The sequence below is a fragment of the Lissotriton vulgaris genome, chromosome 6 (genome assembly GCF_964263255.1).
Source record: "Lissotriton vulgaris chromosome 6, aLisVul1.2, whole genome shotgun sequence".
Lineage (NCBI taxonomy): Eukaryota > Metazoa > Chordata > Amphibia > Caudata > Salamandridae > Lissotriton > Lissotriton vulgaris.
In genome coordinates this window covers 501,991,124-502,008,335 of record NC_141694.1, presented here as the reverse complement: position 1 = coordinate 502,008,335, position 17,212 = coordinate 501,991,124, and the positions used below count along the sequence as shown (strand labels likewise).

Below are 17,212 nucleotides of genomic sequence, written 5' to 3'. Positions count from 1 at the left end.
GCGCGTGCAAAGGTAAAGGCAGAAGGTGCCAGAGAATCATCTAAAAGAGGAACGTTTTTAACTTTTTTCTAAACATCGCATGGTAATGGGTACTCCGAAATGCCAAAGGTAGGGCATTCCAAGCCAGACTAGCTTTCCTGACAAGTGAGCACCCACCCAGCCTGTGACAATTGAATTTTGGGGTCTGCAACAAAAGTTGCGAAGAGGATCGCAGCTGTCAAGCTGCAGTGTAGAAGACAAATATTTTCTGAAGATAGCTAGGGCCTATGTCGTAAAGGGCCCTATGGGCAATGGAAAGCATCTTGAATTGAATTTGAGCCTCCACAGGGAGCCAGTGCAGGGATCGCAAATGAGTACACACACTACACTGTTTAGACAAACCAAGCAAGAGTCTAGCAGCAGAGTTTTGAACAACCTGCAATTTGCCTAAAAGGTAACCAGGGATGCCCACATGCAGGGCATTCACGTAGTCCAGGCGAGATAGAATTAAAGCGCGGACCACTGTTTCTTTAGCGGGTCTTGGAAGAAAGGGAAGGAATTTTCTCAGGGCTTTCAAAGTGGCTTAGCACGTCCCAACAAGTTTCTTAACTTGTGTAGAGAAATTCAGATTCTCAGAAAATCATATCCTCAGATTTTTCGCAGTATTGTTCCCTGCACTAGGCATGGAAAAACCAGGGGGTCACAACTTCACTCTGAAGTCGACTGGAAAGGTCCCATACCAGAGAACCTCAGACTTCCCTTTGTTGCACTTCAACTGGGCTTGGACAAGCCACTGGAAAACAGAGGCAAGACAGTTTTGTGCCGACTGGACAGATTCATCGTCCCTTCCCCAAGAAAACAAGAGCTGGGTGTTGTCGGCATAGGCCATCACCTTAGCCCCCAATGATTCCGCTAGAAACACCAGCGGAGTAACATAGATGTTGAATGAAACGGGACTAAGTGATGACCCCTGCGCAACACCAGTAGCCAACTGCTGAGGCTCCGAAGTACATGGAGGGAGCCAGACCTGCTGCGTTCGGGCTTCGAGGAACAACCCCCAGATGCAACCTGCAACACCAATTTCCGAGAGGTGATTAAGGAGCAGCGAATGAGGCACTGTCAAATGTCGCCAAGAGGTCAAGCATCACCAATGCTGCCCTCACGCCAGCATCCATACACTCTCGAATTGCCTCTGCCACCTCTACCCAGTCAAGTGACCAGACTTTCTCCACACAAAGTGTTGATGGGAGTGCCATGAGAATTCCACCAGTGCCTGCAGCTGCCCAACCAATTGGGCATTCATAACTATCTCTTTCAACAGATCATTAAAACATGTAAAACAGAATTTATAAAAATTCCCCTAGGATTGAGTCCGTTCAGGCCGCTTTTCTACTTGGCAATGAGTTGATCGCCCTCCTTAATTCCTCCTCTGCAATTGGGGCATGAAGAGCCTCCGCCTCCTCCGAGGTGAGTTCTTCAAAAGATAAATCCGAGCTGTAATCCATAAATTCCAAATCGTCAAAATGAGTCTTCATTGTATAAATACTGATAAAATCTGTGGAAGGCCGAGCGGATAGCTAAAGGATTGATAATTGTACCTAAGTTAGGATCCCTTATTTCTAAGATGTTCCCTTGAACTATCCTCTCTCTTGTGTGTCTAGCTAATAGTTGTCCAACACTTTCATCATTCTCATAGAGCTTACTTCGCCAAGCGATATATTTACCGGCTTCCTTTTTAGCCGAAATCTCTGTTAATGCAGATTTCCCGACAGCTACTCTGGCTTTTGCTTTCTCAATATCACCACTAGTCGTCCTTGCCATGACTAATTGACCTTCGGCATCCAATAACTCTGTATATAAAGCCTGTTCTAATGTCTTATTCTTTCTCTGCTCTGCCCAACCGTAACTGGATGTCTCCCCCCTTATCCCTGCCTTGAGAGAGTCCCACACGATGTCTGGTCGAGCGCTCCTCTTATTTTCCATAATAAATCTGGGAATCCAGGCCTTCATATACTGTATATATCCACTATCCAACAGCAGGGCCCCGTCAAAAGTCCAACCAGAGACTGGAGGTGCTTGTGGTTTTATATTTATATTAAAGTCACCACGAATGACAAGAGGCAGAGGCCAGCAAACTAATTCGGTACTCATCCAATCAAACAAAGCAGGATCATCTTATACAGATCCATACAAAGAGCCTAAAGTAAATGAGCAAGCATTCATAACACATTGAACAATAGCCCATCCCCCCATAATGTCAGTGCTTATTCTTGGAAACTTAGCTAACCCTTTTTGTTCCATGATAGCAACAACCCGTGTTCGTGTCCCTTGGGCTGCACTAACGATTAATTGATATTCAGCAGGCTTCTTACATTGACAGGATTGCTTCCCCCTCCCGACTCATCGGCTCGCTCGTGACAGAGCTTACACGCGCCCGCACGTTCACCACCCCAGCTTGACTCCGGTTCTCTTCAAGGCCTCTTACAGGTTGGCCAGACAAGACCCTGCACTTGGATACCTCCTGGACCCCCCCGGACCTCCTTCCTCCTAACCTCTTGCTCCCCTCCTCAGTCTCTCAGTTATTCCGTGATTGACTTCCGCGTTGACATTCCTTGCTTTATCTCGTAATACTATGGAGACTACCTCTCTTCAACAGTTGGACACTTGCCCCCCCCCCTTTAAATTGTTTTCTTGCAGTCCTCAGCACTATTGTTGAAAATAAGTGACCATATGTCCTTAAGATGAATGAAATCAAACAGGTTGAAACGCTGTCGACTACCCAGCACAGAACTTTGGTGCTGTAGTGGTCAATTGCCTTTACCCAATTTACAAGTACCTATTGTATATAATTGTTTTTTATTGACCACTTTTCCTATACTGTATCGCCCTTCACGCTGTTATTATTCTTTCATATTGTGTCACTGCGCCGTCACTTGTCACTAGCACGCCCAGTGGCCACTTGTGTGTTATGGTCACCATTCACTTTATTTGTATAGTACTGCAGTTATAACTACCTACAATAACATTAGCTTTACCTCAATTCTCCCGATGTGGTCTCCTTTTTAGGGCTTGTATTGCACTGCGCAGCAGTACTGCCGCAGGCAAGAGCCCTTTTGTCCGGAGTTTCAAAACGGACCCTGGAATCGCAAATGCTTGTGCGTGTGCTTTTCCTTTTGGGTTCCGTTATTGTGCTTTGAGTGCGTGTTTTTTTTTAAACAGAGCATGCAATAGGCCAAAGGCGGTCGTATTGCTCCGCCATAGCCTATTGGTGTCTGTTACGCGCACCAAAGCCCTTATGTTTTCAATTATCATGTCCAGACACTGGCGCGATAATTGAAAACATATTGCTCGCTGTGATGCGTGCGCGCACCACTCGCGGATTTTTTTTTCTTCCTCTTCTGGGAAGTTAAATCGCTCTCACAGTAGTTTCACAGGACTTTACAATCATACCCACATCCCTTTTCGTTGTGTGTAGCGCTTTAACGAATATTTGAATCATTTGAACCCCTAATAAAGGTATTTTTTAAAATGCTAATGCGATATGCGGTCCTGACACATTTAGTGCAGTTATATAGTCCGAAGTCCTCCATATTAGTGTGTCTGGGGGTGTTCATTCTGCACCCCTGGAGACAACGATACTGAGAAGATAATGACCTGAGAGTGTAGAATTAACAGGGATAACGGCCTGAATCCAGAGACTTACCCAAGTAATGCGGAAAAAGCGGTAATCCATAATTCTGTAACCGGTTCCCACTAACCATTTCTTGTCTCCACCATGCCCCCTCCTCCCCCCAATAGACTATCTCAGAGAATGTCTACATTTCTGGTAGGAACAAGACAGGTTCGTAGTTACCTCACAACCCCCGATGGATCTCTTTATAACCCCTGGAAAATTAGTGCTAAAGTGTGTGGTGGCTTGTTTGCCATGATCTTCACCTCTCTGTGCTGTTTTTTGAACATAGGGTCATGAATGAATTAATAAAACCTGAGACGGAGCACGGCTGACTTCCTTAATGCCATTCCTTCGCACTTCCTGCCCTGCCTCGTCTGTCAGTACGACCCAATCACACGTACTATCGGGTTAGGGACTGCAGGTATATGGGTAGAATGTTCTCAATCATTTGAGGAAAATATTCTTACATCACGGTTGTGTAACATTGCAATAAGACTGTTCTGTTTATAGAACACCCTACCTTGAAATCCTTCTTTTATAACTGCATTGGGAGTGGTTTGGTCTTCTCTTGGTACACCACACCGCGCCTAGTAGAAATGTTGACTTTTTATCATTGCGCCAGCCAGCATGCAGGCATGGTACTGCTGTGTACTGCTCGGAACATGACCCTGTGACCAGAGACTTCTATCCGAACTCCATCACCTAGGAGACGGCCCTCTGAAACACCACTTCCGCCCTCTGGAGCAGGGTAAGGGAACACCACTTGCTGTGAGTGTTTCCTTTCAGGAAGCAGCAGTGATTTGTCGGCTTCGTGTTAAAGCTTTCTTTCACACCCTGTCAATGCTGTTGTTCTCAAGCCGTCATCTCTCAGTTGCAGTGTATTTGTTTTTTAAGTGTATGGATTGGGGTTCCAGGCTCTTGACCAGCAGTTAGGTCCATCCAGCAGTGGCCCTTAACTCCACACTGGGGAAGGATAGAGGGGCTTGGGTGTCCCATTTAAGCAATTCTTTTTTGTTCTCTACTTTATATCAATGCAGGTGACGTTAGGTCGTGGCCTCAATGTTGATTTACACCTGTGATTCAGAGCCATGATTAACTCTTGGCCATACAGAGCTGTATTTTTTTTTTATGCAGAACTTTGGCAATGTTTTTCATTGTCAATTTGGACCAAGTTCAGAAAATATTGACTGTGGTCAATTCATTGACAACTCAACTGTAGGCCCAAAATACTGAGAAAGCTTCTCCCTGTGCTTCTTTGGCAATTGTAGAAAAGGGTACATTGGATCAACCATTGGCTGGATTAGCCTAGCATTTGTTTGACAGCACTCCCCACAAATACAAACAAGCAACCCAGACACCGCAGCCCGCAACCTCAGACAGTGGATCGACGACTGCGCCATCACCCTCTCCCCGCTCAAGAGACCCTCCAACAGCCACACCAGCAAGAGAGCCACCTGGTTCACCGACGAACTCCAGACCTCCAAACGCACATGCCGGAAACTGGAGAAGATATGGCTCCACAAACGCACACCGGACAACCACCCAGCCCACAAGGACGCCACCTGCAGACATCACCACCTCATCAGATTAGCCAAGAGATCCTCCTTCAAAGACCGCCTGGATAACAACGCACACGACAGCAAAGAGCTCCTCGGCATCGTAAAGGAACTCTCCAACCCCAGCGCCAACACAGCTGACATCCCGCCCTAACATGACCTGTGCGACTCACTAGCCATCTTCTTCCACCACAGGATCGCTGACATTCACAACAGCTTCAACACCACGACCGCCCGACTATGCCAGACTCCACCTGCCCTGTGAACACCACCAGCGCCAACCGCCTGGTACAACGTCAACAATGACGAGACACGCAGGGTCATAAACTCCATCCACTCAGGATCTCCGTTAGACCCGTGCCTAAACCACGTATTCAACAAAGCAGACGCAGCCATCGCACCCCAACTACGGAAGGTCATCAACATCTCCTTCGAAACAGCGACATTCCCGGAAAGCTGGAAGCACACCAAAATCAACGCCCTCCTCAAGAAGCACAAGGCGGACCCCAAGGACCTCAAGAACTTCCGGCCCATCTCCCTGCTCCTGTTCCCGGCAAAGGTCATCACGAAAATCGTCAACATGCAATTGGCCCGCCACCTCGAAGACAAAACCACAGCACTGAGACAGCCCTCATCGCCGCCACAGACGACATCAGGCACCAACTAGACCACGGCAAAACATCAGCCCTCATCCTCCTGGACCTGTCAGCCGCCTTCAACATGGTCCGCCATCACACTATAAAGACACGCCTCCTAGAAGCCGGAATCCAAGAGAAGGCCCTTGACTGGACCATGTCCTTCCTCTCCGGCAGAACCCAGAGCGTCCGCCTCCCACCCTTCCAATCCCAAGCCACCGACATCATCTGCGGCATCCCCCAAGGCTCATCCCTCAGCCCGACGCTGTTCAACATCTACATGGCCTCCCTCGCACAAGTGGCCCGCCATCACGATCTCAACATCGTCTCCTACGCTGACGACACCCAGCTCATCCTCTCCCTCACCAAAGACCCACACACCTCCAAAACCAACCTCCACGAGGGACTGAAGGCCATCACCGACTGGATGAGGAGCAGCCGTCTGAAGCTGGACTCGGGCAAGACAGAGAACTCGGGCAAGACGGAGGTCCTCATCCTCGGACCCACCCCTTGAGCGCCTTGAGACCTGTCGGTGAGTTGGCGCTTTACAAACTGAAGCTAACAATAACAATAACAATAACCCCCTCAGCCTGAGACGAGTCCTGGTGGCCAACAACACTTGGAACAGCACCGACACCCACCGACCATGCACGCAACCTAGGATTCTTCCTAGACTCCTCCCTCTCCATGTCTAAGCAGGTCAACGCTGTCTCCTCCTCCTGCTACAACACCCTCCGCATGCTCCACAGGATCTGCAAGTGGATCTCTACCGAAACGAGAAGAACAGTGACACAGGCCCTCGTCAGCAGCAGACTGGACTACGGCAACCCACTCTACGCAGGAATCTCAGCCAAACACCTACGACAACTACAATGCATCCAAAACGCCTCCGCCCGACTGATCGTCAATGTCCCCCGCCACAGCCACATCACCCCCCACCTGAGACCTACACTGGCTCCCCGTCGACAAGAGGATCACCTTCAAGCTCCTCACTCCACAAAGCGGGACCAGCCTACCTGAACAGCAGACTCCGCTTCTACACCCCCACCCACCAGCGTCGCCCTCGCCGCTGTCCTCTGCAACCAACGAACGACCTCCGGCGGCAGGTCCTTCTCCTACCTCGCCGCCAAGACCTAGAACACCCTCCCTACACACCTACAGCAGGCCCACGACCTACTCGACTTCAGAAGACTCCTCAAGACCTGGCTCTTCAAGCAGTAGCAGCACCCCCCCCCCCCCTCCCCTCAGCGCCTTGAGACCCTCATGGGTAAGTTGCGCGCTTTACAAGTACTCTGATTGATTGATTGATAGCATTTGCAATGCAATAGGTCTCGCATTATTAAAGTTTGAGATATTGGTGTTGCATCATTTAGCAATGCCAATAGATCAAACTTTAATAATGCGAGACCTATTGCATTGCAAATGCTTGTTCCCTTTTCTCCCGGTACTTATGATGTATACTATTTATTTAACTGCCTTTGCTAAATGATCCCCAGTTGAGACATTATTGCACTGTTACACATGTTTTAATGAAAACCACATTCAAAGATTCACCTGCATTGTGCAGACTAGCCCATGGATCCTATCTAGTTACAGATGGTGCAAGCTTGAAAGACGCAGAGAGAAGCTTGTAGAGTGAATAAAACCTTGAGAACTGCATGCAGTTTTGCTAAATGTTAGATGTATTTCTGTTTTCAGACAACAGACATTTAGCATGCTCTCCAAGAGAGAGGACTGATTACTGTTTTCTGTTATTTCCATTTACCCTTCAAAGGTACCCCATATTAGATTGTCCTCTGTTTTATAAGATGCAATCCGACCTGCATATTATTTGATGCTTCTGCATAACTACTGCTAACTTTCTATGAAGCATTAACTTTCACTAAATTGTTCAATACTAAAATGTTCTCTATCTTTCTTGTGGGGCCCTAGTGTGCTACACGTACAAATCAACGTAATGTATTCGTTGCCTGGGCTGAGGTATGGAGTACCAAAATCCTTGGGCCATTTACACTGCTCTTGGTCCATTGAGAGAAGCACTTTGAAGCCTCTGCATTTGACACCAAAGAAATGCATTAACGATGCTTTGCATAGTGCTTGCATATACTCTTAAATTTTAAACTGGCGTGACCCTCTACAGTGAAATCATCATTGTCTAAAGCACAAAAATGAATAAACATAGTGTATGCACGAAGACATACACCACTCTCAGATGTACTTCATGATGTTATGCATTTTTTCATTCTTTGTGGCTGGGGCATATGAAGTACAACTGCTTAGTGGCATTTTATTTCCAAGACTATACCAGACTGATAGCTGAAAAAAGATTTGTGAAGCAGAAAGAGCTTATGTTACTAGTGGTAATCAACATTAGTTTTTTTTTCACTAACTGGTTCAAAATTGTATTTTATTCTCATTCATGATTATAATTTGTGGTGTCTGTGTGTAATTTTTTTCTTTGCTTAGTATTAAAATTCTTATAACAGCGGGCTGATGCTGATAAGAAATGGCCATTGACATTGAATTGAACGTTTCAGATACACCTACGGAAAACCTGTGAAAGGAAATGCTGTGGTAACTCTGTTTCCTGAATCAGCCGAGCATTTGAGAAGTAACATCAAAAAAACATATAAGGTAAATTTTTCTCAATGTTTTCAGTACAAAAAAAATGCTCTATAATGAGTATATTATTGCAGCTTTTTTCAAGTAAAATTCCAATTTTGTTAAGATTTAAACAAGACAAGAAGCTATTTGGAGAGCAGGTGAGGGAGTATTCACTGAGATAATGCAGATTCAACAATTATAGTAGTCATTTGCTAGCTTTCAGTGAGACCCTACTGTATTCTGGTTTATTCCAGTCACATAGATATCACAATATTTTCATGCTATGAGGCAACTTCGTCTTAATTCTCCTCTGCAATTGGGAAGTAAGAATGCATATTCAAAACACCTATCATTAGAGGGAAATAGTAACTAGAAATGTATTTATATTTTAATGTAAGAATGGTGTTACCAAATTCTTTCATATGCATCTTTTTTGCGATATATTTAGCATTTTGTGGCACTTTATATACTTGAATGTATAGGTATTGAATGGTTTTCAATATTTTAGGGCTCTTTCATTTAGATAGACCACATAACTGCCCTATAACTTAAAGCACCTCTGTACATATCCATGCCCCAGGAAGTTATCATAACATTGACCTTTTGAAATAGCTACGGTTACCCACTGTACCACACCTTATGGAAATAAAATATTGTGATATCCTGTACTCTTAAATATGCTGTTTGACCCACTTGAAAGTAATTGAGAGGAAAAACGTTTTTTACAGTTGGCTATTGCATTCATTATTTATTTCCTCAAAAGCTATTCATTGTTTTTAACAGTGGTCGGCACTGAATATAGATTCTCTTTAGTCTTAGTTGCTTTTTTGTTATGACAAAGTTCATGCAAAATAGGAAGCAGCAAAACAGGTCTGTGTTATGCTTCATATATTTTTGGAACTCTGAGTCACCATTATTTATAAATCCTCCACTTCTTAATGAATGGTAGGGTCACTGTGCCAGACAGTATTGTATTGCTGGAGCGACGTTACAAGGGGGAATCACTATCTCCCAGACAATGAAAAGGAACATTTCACCTGGAGCTACACAGGAATGTAGGTCTCTGCTGGTTGAGGGCGATCATGGGTGGAGACTTCTGTAGCCCCCTCGCCAAGAGAGGATTTAGTCCCATGAAGCTCCCTTGGAAATATGTAGGTTTCAAGGAAATGCAATGATTCCCACTCCATTCTTGGTTGATCAGCAAAATTCTACAACAATGTGGAAGATCACTGCCCTGATAATACGGTTACCATAACACCATATTGAATTTCTCCCTACACAAATGAGGAGCTAGCCCACCATTGGCAGTCCTCACTCCTCACTGCTTAGATTTCTATAATTGGGCACACACTCCCGCCATAAAGAAGGTATATGACCCTTTGGCAATTTATATAGTGGGGACATCAAATCTCCAACGATATTTCTGGTTTTAAGATCATTCCTCTGTAAATTTGATCTCATTAGGCATAAAGAAGATGATTCTAGTGCGTTCCCAGTTTCTCTAGTTCGTCCCTCTGCCTAAAGCATTATAGCTACCTGCACCTGAATTGAGAAAGAGTATCTTCCGTTGTACACAGCACTGCAATTTAAGAACTATTACTGTTGTGGAAACAAAATGTGATATCTGCTTCAAGTTCATGGGACAAATTATATTCTGCCGAATATCTGTAGACCCACACATGTAGCCTTTTTAACATATGTGACCCTGATTGGTGCAATAGGACCAATGGCAAAAGAAATGTTACTCCCAATGCAGTTTAGAACGTTCTTTATGGCCGTTGCATGTGCTTATTCCAATGTTCTATAGGTAGAGGCTATTGCAAAGCTACGGTGATAGGCAAAAATCCATATTCACATGTGTAAACATTTGGTATACCAAATGCTGGCCTGTTGAAATAGTTTATTTATATTAACAAATAGTATTTTTTACACAAAGAAAACTAAAACAAAACTTTTTATTTGTTCTAGATAAACGGATCCACAAAGTTCTCCTTTGGCACTGCAGAGATAAATGAATTAATCAATTTTTATAAAGAGAGGCGTGGTGTCAGCTTTTCTACAATGTATTTGGATATTGTAGCTGTGGTAACTGAAACACTTACAGGTATTTTCTATGAAATATTACACTTCTTTTGTTTTGAGCAGTGGATGTGCAAGGTATCAAAAATTAGAAAAATCTAGTGTGGCTATACAATATTTGAAGCATGCCACACAATTAGTGATGTAGAGAATTACACAAATCTGTTTTGCCCAAAATATGAGTTAATTGTATACATTCCCTTCGTTTTGGAAAAGGTTTTAAAAAAAATTTGATCAAGTAGGGATTACAATTACAAATGAAGTTTTGCAGATTAACAATTTTCAAAGTAAAACTTCCAAAGAAGCCAATTAAGCCATGACGTATACTCCTCTAAAAGATGGGATTGATGGCTTGTGCTATAAATATTTTGTTACTTTTAACAGTAGTGATTATTTAGTAAACAGTTACAATTATGTTCGTGGGTTTTGCCAACCGTTATACATAATCAATGTAAGTGAACCAAAGCATAGGAAAGAGTGTAGAGTACTTCATTCAAGATCCTCATCCGTGTATTTGACCTCACAGTGGCAGGTTTTTCTACTTAGGGTGATTTAGTGGGTAACATCCTCATTGCTCTTCTTAATGGCAATGCTCTCATCTGGAGATATAACTTGCTCATAAAAAGTCAGCCTACTGTTTGTCATGTGCTGAGTTCTCGTTCAGGTCAACTGACTCTCCACTGAGTGTGTGACTTATACAATTAAAGTATGACCCATCACTATTCCTTTAAGTTTGTTTAATGGTAGCACAAACAATTGCAAATGATTTCAAACAACCTAGAAGTCTTCCAACTTCGGAATCCAATACTGCTGATAAGATTGCCACTGGTCGCATCAACCGCCATGCTTCTAGGTAAGAAATGAAAGTGCAATCCACCACTTTCATGAACGAATAGGAAGAAAGTTAGATTATAGTCTTGCATTCCAAGCGCTGGTGCCTAACAATTACTTTCTCTCAACTCTTTGAATGCTTGACTTGCATATTAGGTTATTAGGATGTGGCATATAGTTAGTGTGTTTAAATACTCCTTGCCACATAAACAGATTGTGTCAATGGCAATGGCAGAGCAAGTGAGTAAGTTAGTACCATGGGCAAACAGCACAGGGTGTGTGGGAATAATGTCAGACAGTGAGAGGCCGAAACACATGGACAGGTAAAGAACTTGCGGCATGTGGACAGAGAGTGATGAGCTGGCGAAACAATAACATGTTGCATGAGGATCCCGTGGATTTTGTAAAGGCAGCCAAGTGAGATGCGGGCAGTATTTGCCTGGGGCACTATAATGCTCCTGGGTACAATGGCATACTTTGAAGTATTTGAATACTTCATTAATGTTCCTACAAAACCACATGTAATGCCAAAGGTCAATTTGTTTACAAAATTGGAGTGTAAAGTGCATTGTTGGGCACTACTTTTTAAAATAATTTCTTTTTAGAATATTCTACTATTTTGACATTTATTGGCAAGTCTGCGTGAAATTAAGATGATCTTTAAGAAACCCTTGGCTTATAATACATAGTGTTATACATATTTATGTCACCACGCTAAATGTGGCTGTACCTGAATCGATATGAATGCTACTGAATGGAATTTTGTGAATTGATAGGTTTGTATAGCATGATTAAAAGTCCAGCTGGAACGCCTTCTTCTGAATCTTACTCAGTGTTCCACTTTCAGCTACGGTCCTAATTGAAAGTTGTGCAAAACGCTATTCCTGTACGGCAGTGGTTCCCAAACTGTCGGTCCACGACTACGTAGAAAATTAAATAATATTAGCAGATTAATAAAGTTTATTTAAATTAAGAAGGTAAATTTACAATTGAATTTTTTTTAATGCACTGTAAATGTGAAGGAATTTAAAATTGGAGACTTAAAATGTAATTTGTATCCTCAGATTGATTTGTCGGAGCAGTGCAAGTACATAAAACAGAATAGATTATTGATGCTTGGCCTCAATTGAATTTAGAAAAGCTCCAACCTTCATGTTAAAATAAATTGTGATTTATTTATTTATTTTTTATTTATGTGTTTGTCAATTAAATAAAATGTGTCTGGACACAGCGACGGGACACTCCTAAGTATGTGTATTGTTTTGCGGTTCAAATCAATGCTTAGGCTGGGGCCCTCGGCTAGCACTCATGACTCAATGAGGGGTCCTCGATTCCAATAATGATTCAAGGGGGGGTCCCCGGGTTCCAGTAAAGATTACTTCCCAGAAGTCAAAAGGTTGAGAACCACTACTGTATAGAATCTTGCTTCACTTAGAAGCAGGAAGACCAGGCACATTGTTTCTGTTCAGGACTCCAGTATATTGTTTGGCAACAAAATAGAACATGCATGTAATCTGAAGTAAAATCTTTGCCACATGTCGTTTTTAAAACTTTTCTTAACTTTTTTTTAACGTTATCTGATTTGTCGAAACAGGAATTTCGCAGAATACAAGTAGCCAAATCATGTTTACTGAGCACGATTACATCATTGAATTTTCTGACTATCCAGCAGTGCTGAAACCCTCGCTAAACTTCACAACCAAGGTAAGACTGTTTTACATTCTGTTCAGCAAAGGCCATATCGGTTGTGCTCAATTAATTGTCAGGGGAACTTCTCTGACCTTGCAAAAACACTGTGCACTTTGCACTATATTGAAAACTTACTTTGCTTTATGGATGTACATTGTCTTAAGTGCTACGTAGTGCCTGAGCAGGCTATTTCGTATCATGGCCTCTCGCCTGATTGGTCGCATGCCCTCCTATCCTGCCTTCAGTCCATGCTGGCTGCTAGAAAGAACAAGCATTTGCAATGCAATAGGTCTCGCATTAGGAAAGTTTGACTATTGGTATTGTAAATGACACTTTATTTATGTGTTGGTTTTGAAAATAGCGAAATTATTAGCTTTGTCATTTACAATGCCAATAGTTTTAACTTTTGCAAATGTGACACCTATAGCATTTGTAATGCAATATGTGTTGTATGTATGAGACTTAGATGTATTGATATTTCAAATAACAATGGCTTGTAATTTTTTTAATAATTAATACTTAAATAAAAGTTACTGTAATTTACACCATGTAGAAAAATCTCTGTTGGAACACCTCCATGAAAGATAGGGTTCTTGTTTCCTTCTCAGGAGACGATGTGGCGCAGCGGCCAAAGCAGCTGACTCGGGTGCTGGGGATCACTTAATTTCACTGTGCGCATTAACAGTGCCTGGATACCCTCATGTGTGATAAACTGCGCTACATAAATCTCCAAATTTAATTTCCCATCCCTAGAAAAGCACTCACTCTTGAATTAAACCACTTACTCTTGAATTAAACAGAAGCAGCTTTAATAAAAAGCTACCCCGGCCTCTGCTTGAGGTTGACAATCTATGAAGTGCAGTTTAGGGAAATCTGTGCCAAAAAATGGCATTATTGTAATCGATTGCACCGCCTTGAAATGCTCAAAATGCGGCAGACGCAGTGGGAAGATTCGCAATGGTGCGCTTTAAAAGCAGAAAAGAGAGCAGGACCTGCTACTTTTTAATGTGTTATCGTGCAGGTAGGTTTTGTCTAATCCATCAGTGAAGCGCGCTGACAGGAAAATAACGGAGCCCACCGCATAAGAGTAGGCGACATTGCGGCTCGGTGCCAAACCATAAAAATCAATTGGATGATCAATAGGCTGTCTCACCCACCATGGACGCCCAGTCGCCAATGCCATGCGTTCTGCTGTAATTAGCCCCTGATGAACTTTAAAATGTTTAATGACTGTGAAATTGCATTTCTTCAGAGACGGTGCACATCTTGAAGAACCACCAGCAACTCTGCAGCCTTTAGAAAGCACACACTATTGAGCAACAGACTTCAAATAGAGTCATCACGGGGAAAGCGCAAGCATATTCCCTTACATACTAATGCCGCATTTGACTGGGTGAACATTCCAGAACGGACAGCATCAGCACCAGATACTTCAAAGTGCCGCCCTCGTGCTCTTACAATTAACGACATCTTCATCTGAGCTACTTGGGCAATATGTCTGTCCCTTCACACTCACCTGACAACACCCTTTGTGCGTCCAAACACTTATCCCTTGCTTGGAAAAAAACACTAATCTGAAGCAACTGAGAGCTCTGGGGACGAGCCAGCGCTAAGGGGCGCTCAGCCAATGGCGCGCTAGCCGGGCGGAGTCACGGAAACGGCCGAAGGGCAGGGGCTATGAATCCTGCGCAGCCGCCGTCCTGCCCCGCCCATGCACCGCAGCCGCCGTTCACACAGCACACCGCAGGTCCCACCGGAGCAGCAGAAAGTTAGCAGGCTGGAAGTTGTCAGCCTGTCCCTGCTCTGGAGTCCCTGGCCGCGTCGCGCCGACTCGCCCATCCATCCATCGGGAGCCAAGGACCCGGCACTCCATGAATGATTGTCCCCAACAGCAGCGGTGAGGAGCGTGTGTGTGTGCATGCGTGAGTGTGTGTGTGCAGGCGTGAATGTGTGCGCGCAGGCGTGAGTGTGTGCGCGCAGGCGTGAGTGTGTGCGCGCAGGCGTGAGTGTGTGCGTGCAGGCGTGAGTGTGTGTGCATGCGTGAGTGTGTGTGTGCATGCGTGAGTGTGTGTGTGCATGCGTGAGTGTGTGTGTGTGCATGCGTGAGTGTGTGTGTGTGCATGCGTGAGTGGGTGTATGCGTGAGTGTGTGTGCATGGTGAGTGTGTGTGTGCATGCGTGAGTGTGTGTGTGTGCATGCGTGAGTGTGTGTGTGTGCATGCATGAGAGTGGCTGTGTGTGTGTGTATGTGTTATTCACTTGCTGAGAATGTGGGATAGGAGATGTGCATGGCGCCGGGCTGGGCGTACTCGCGCCCACGAGGTGATATCGCCGAGGGCTTGCACATGCACATCCCCTGTCTCAGATTCCCAGCAAGTGGATGACAATAGATGCTTCGCTGGACGCAATGCTTCGCATTGCTACACCAACGCGACCTAAAACGTGGACTGCACGAAACCTGAAAACTATCGGCTCGTCGCTCTATTAGACATAGAAGCAAAAGCACATGCCAGAATTCTGTTGAAAGAACTAGAAACCTGGGCAAAAGATCATAACATCCTTCCGTTCTTTCAATCTGGTTTCAGGCCCCAAAGCTCTACCATAGAGAACATCTTAGCACTGGGACACCTGTCACTCCGTGCGACCCAACCATCACAACTACCTCTGTTTTGGTGCTTCGTTGATTACAGTGCAGCTTTCGACCGAGTTGACCGTGGGAAAAACTGGATTCCTGGGGTGTTCCTCAAAAGCTGTTAAAAGGCATTAATTGCCCTTCATGAGGGGACCCAGGTTCCTATCAAAACCAGCCAATCGACTGCAACAACCAAGGTTCCAACCAATACGGGCCTCAAACAAGGATGCGTTCTTTCCCTTCTACTTTTTAATCTCTATACAGCAGACCTGGGAATAGCCCTGGAGGGGGCAAATCTACTAACACCAAGGTTGGGGAATGTGCATCTCCAAATTCTCCAATACGCTGATGACATAGTCCTAATGGATCACACTAGTACAGGCCTACACAAAGCCTTAGAAGCTCTGAATAGGTTTAACCAAAAAAACAATCTCTTGGTGAACCAATAGAAGACCAGGATAATTATCTTTAGGAAGTACCACCGAAAGAAGACAGCACAATGGCACCCAGGTGACCTGCAAATCAGAACATGCAGAAGTTATAACTATCTTGGTCTCAAGTTATCAGAAGGGGCCAAAGCCACAGCCCATCTGAAACATCTAAGAAGCAAGAGGGCCGGCATAATACACAGTTTGAGAAATCTCAATCGACAACTACACAGTCCGACTGCTGAACCCATCTTGAAAGTCTTAAAAGCAAAACTAGTTCACTCTCTTAACTCGCCACCTAGCCTTCACTAAGTTCCTCATAAACCACCAAATTTCTGCCTATAAGAAGGTCCTAGAACTTCCACGACAGGCCAGGAAAGCAAGAGTAAGGTTGGAGCTGGGACTCACCCGTCAGGACATTATCTGCTCTGGGGATATTTTAAAATACTATATTAGCACCCTGCCTGCTCCAGCAACCTCTCAGAAAACGCTAATTAAAACAATCTTTGAAGAAGGAGGGACTCCATGGCAGGTTTACCTGGCAGTAGCCATAAAATCGCTAGAAATACGCACTCAAAACTTGCATAACGTAAACATTCAAGTAACCGTATGGAAAAGATCAGTGAACACACAGGTCAAGAAAATATCCTATGAAAGAGACCTGGAAAGCTTACACCATCAACCCAAACTCTCATCACTGGACACTTCCTACATGTTGGGAAAACCACAGCCTTACTTTGGGCAAGCACTGACAGTCCCGGCCCAGAAAAAAATCACTTACATGAGACTTCTTGCATTGCCCATCATGGACTTTAATCAAACCTGGTCCCGGAAGGACAATTCAGCCACATGTCGACTTTGTAGTTACCATCGTGAATCCTGGCTCTATCTGCTGTCCAAAGTTAGCTAGCGAGCGGCACCAACTGGTACTTCCCATCTGCAGGTCTCACAGCCTCGTAGGATGCAGAGAAGCCTCAGACCTGTGTTTCTCTGCTAAACCAGCTCAAACGGTTGCGTGGCTAGGGAAATTTAAAGAATCAATCCGGGCTGCACTGTCACAGAAAATTGAGTGACAAAAAGAAACCAGCCGTCTAGCAAGCAAGAGAG

The 17,212-nt window shown here is 44.3% G+C and overlaps 1 protein-coding gene across 1 annotated transcript in view; it reads left to right on the top strand.

Annotated features, from left to right (window-relative positions):
• Positions 1 to 17,212, top strand: part of LOC147707493 (CD109 antigen-like) — an 899,009-nt gene that overhangs the window by 350,936 nt on the left and 530,861 nt on the right. Inside the window, exons 8-10 of the mRNA XM_086926509.1 lie at positions 8,381 to 8,477; positions 10,416 to 10,551; positions 12,952 to 13,061. Coding sequence (XP_086782635.1) covers positions 8,381 to 8,477; positions 10,416 to 10,551; positions 12,952 to 13,061 — 343 coding nt within the window. The remainder of the gene's footprint in view (positions 1 to 8,380; positions 8,478 to 10,415; positions 10,552 to 12,951; positions 13,062 to 17,212) is intronic.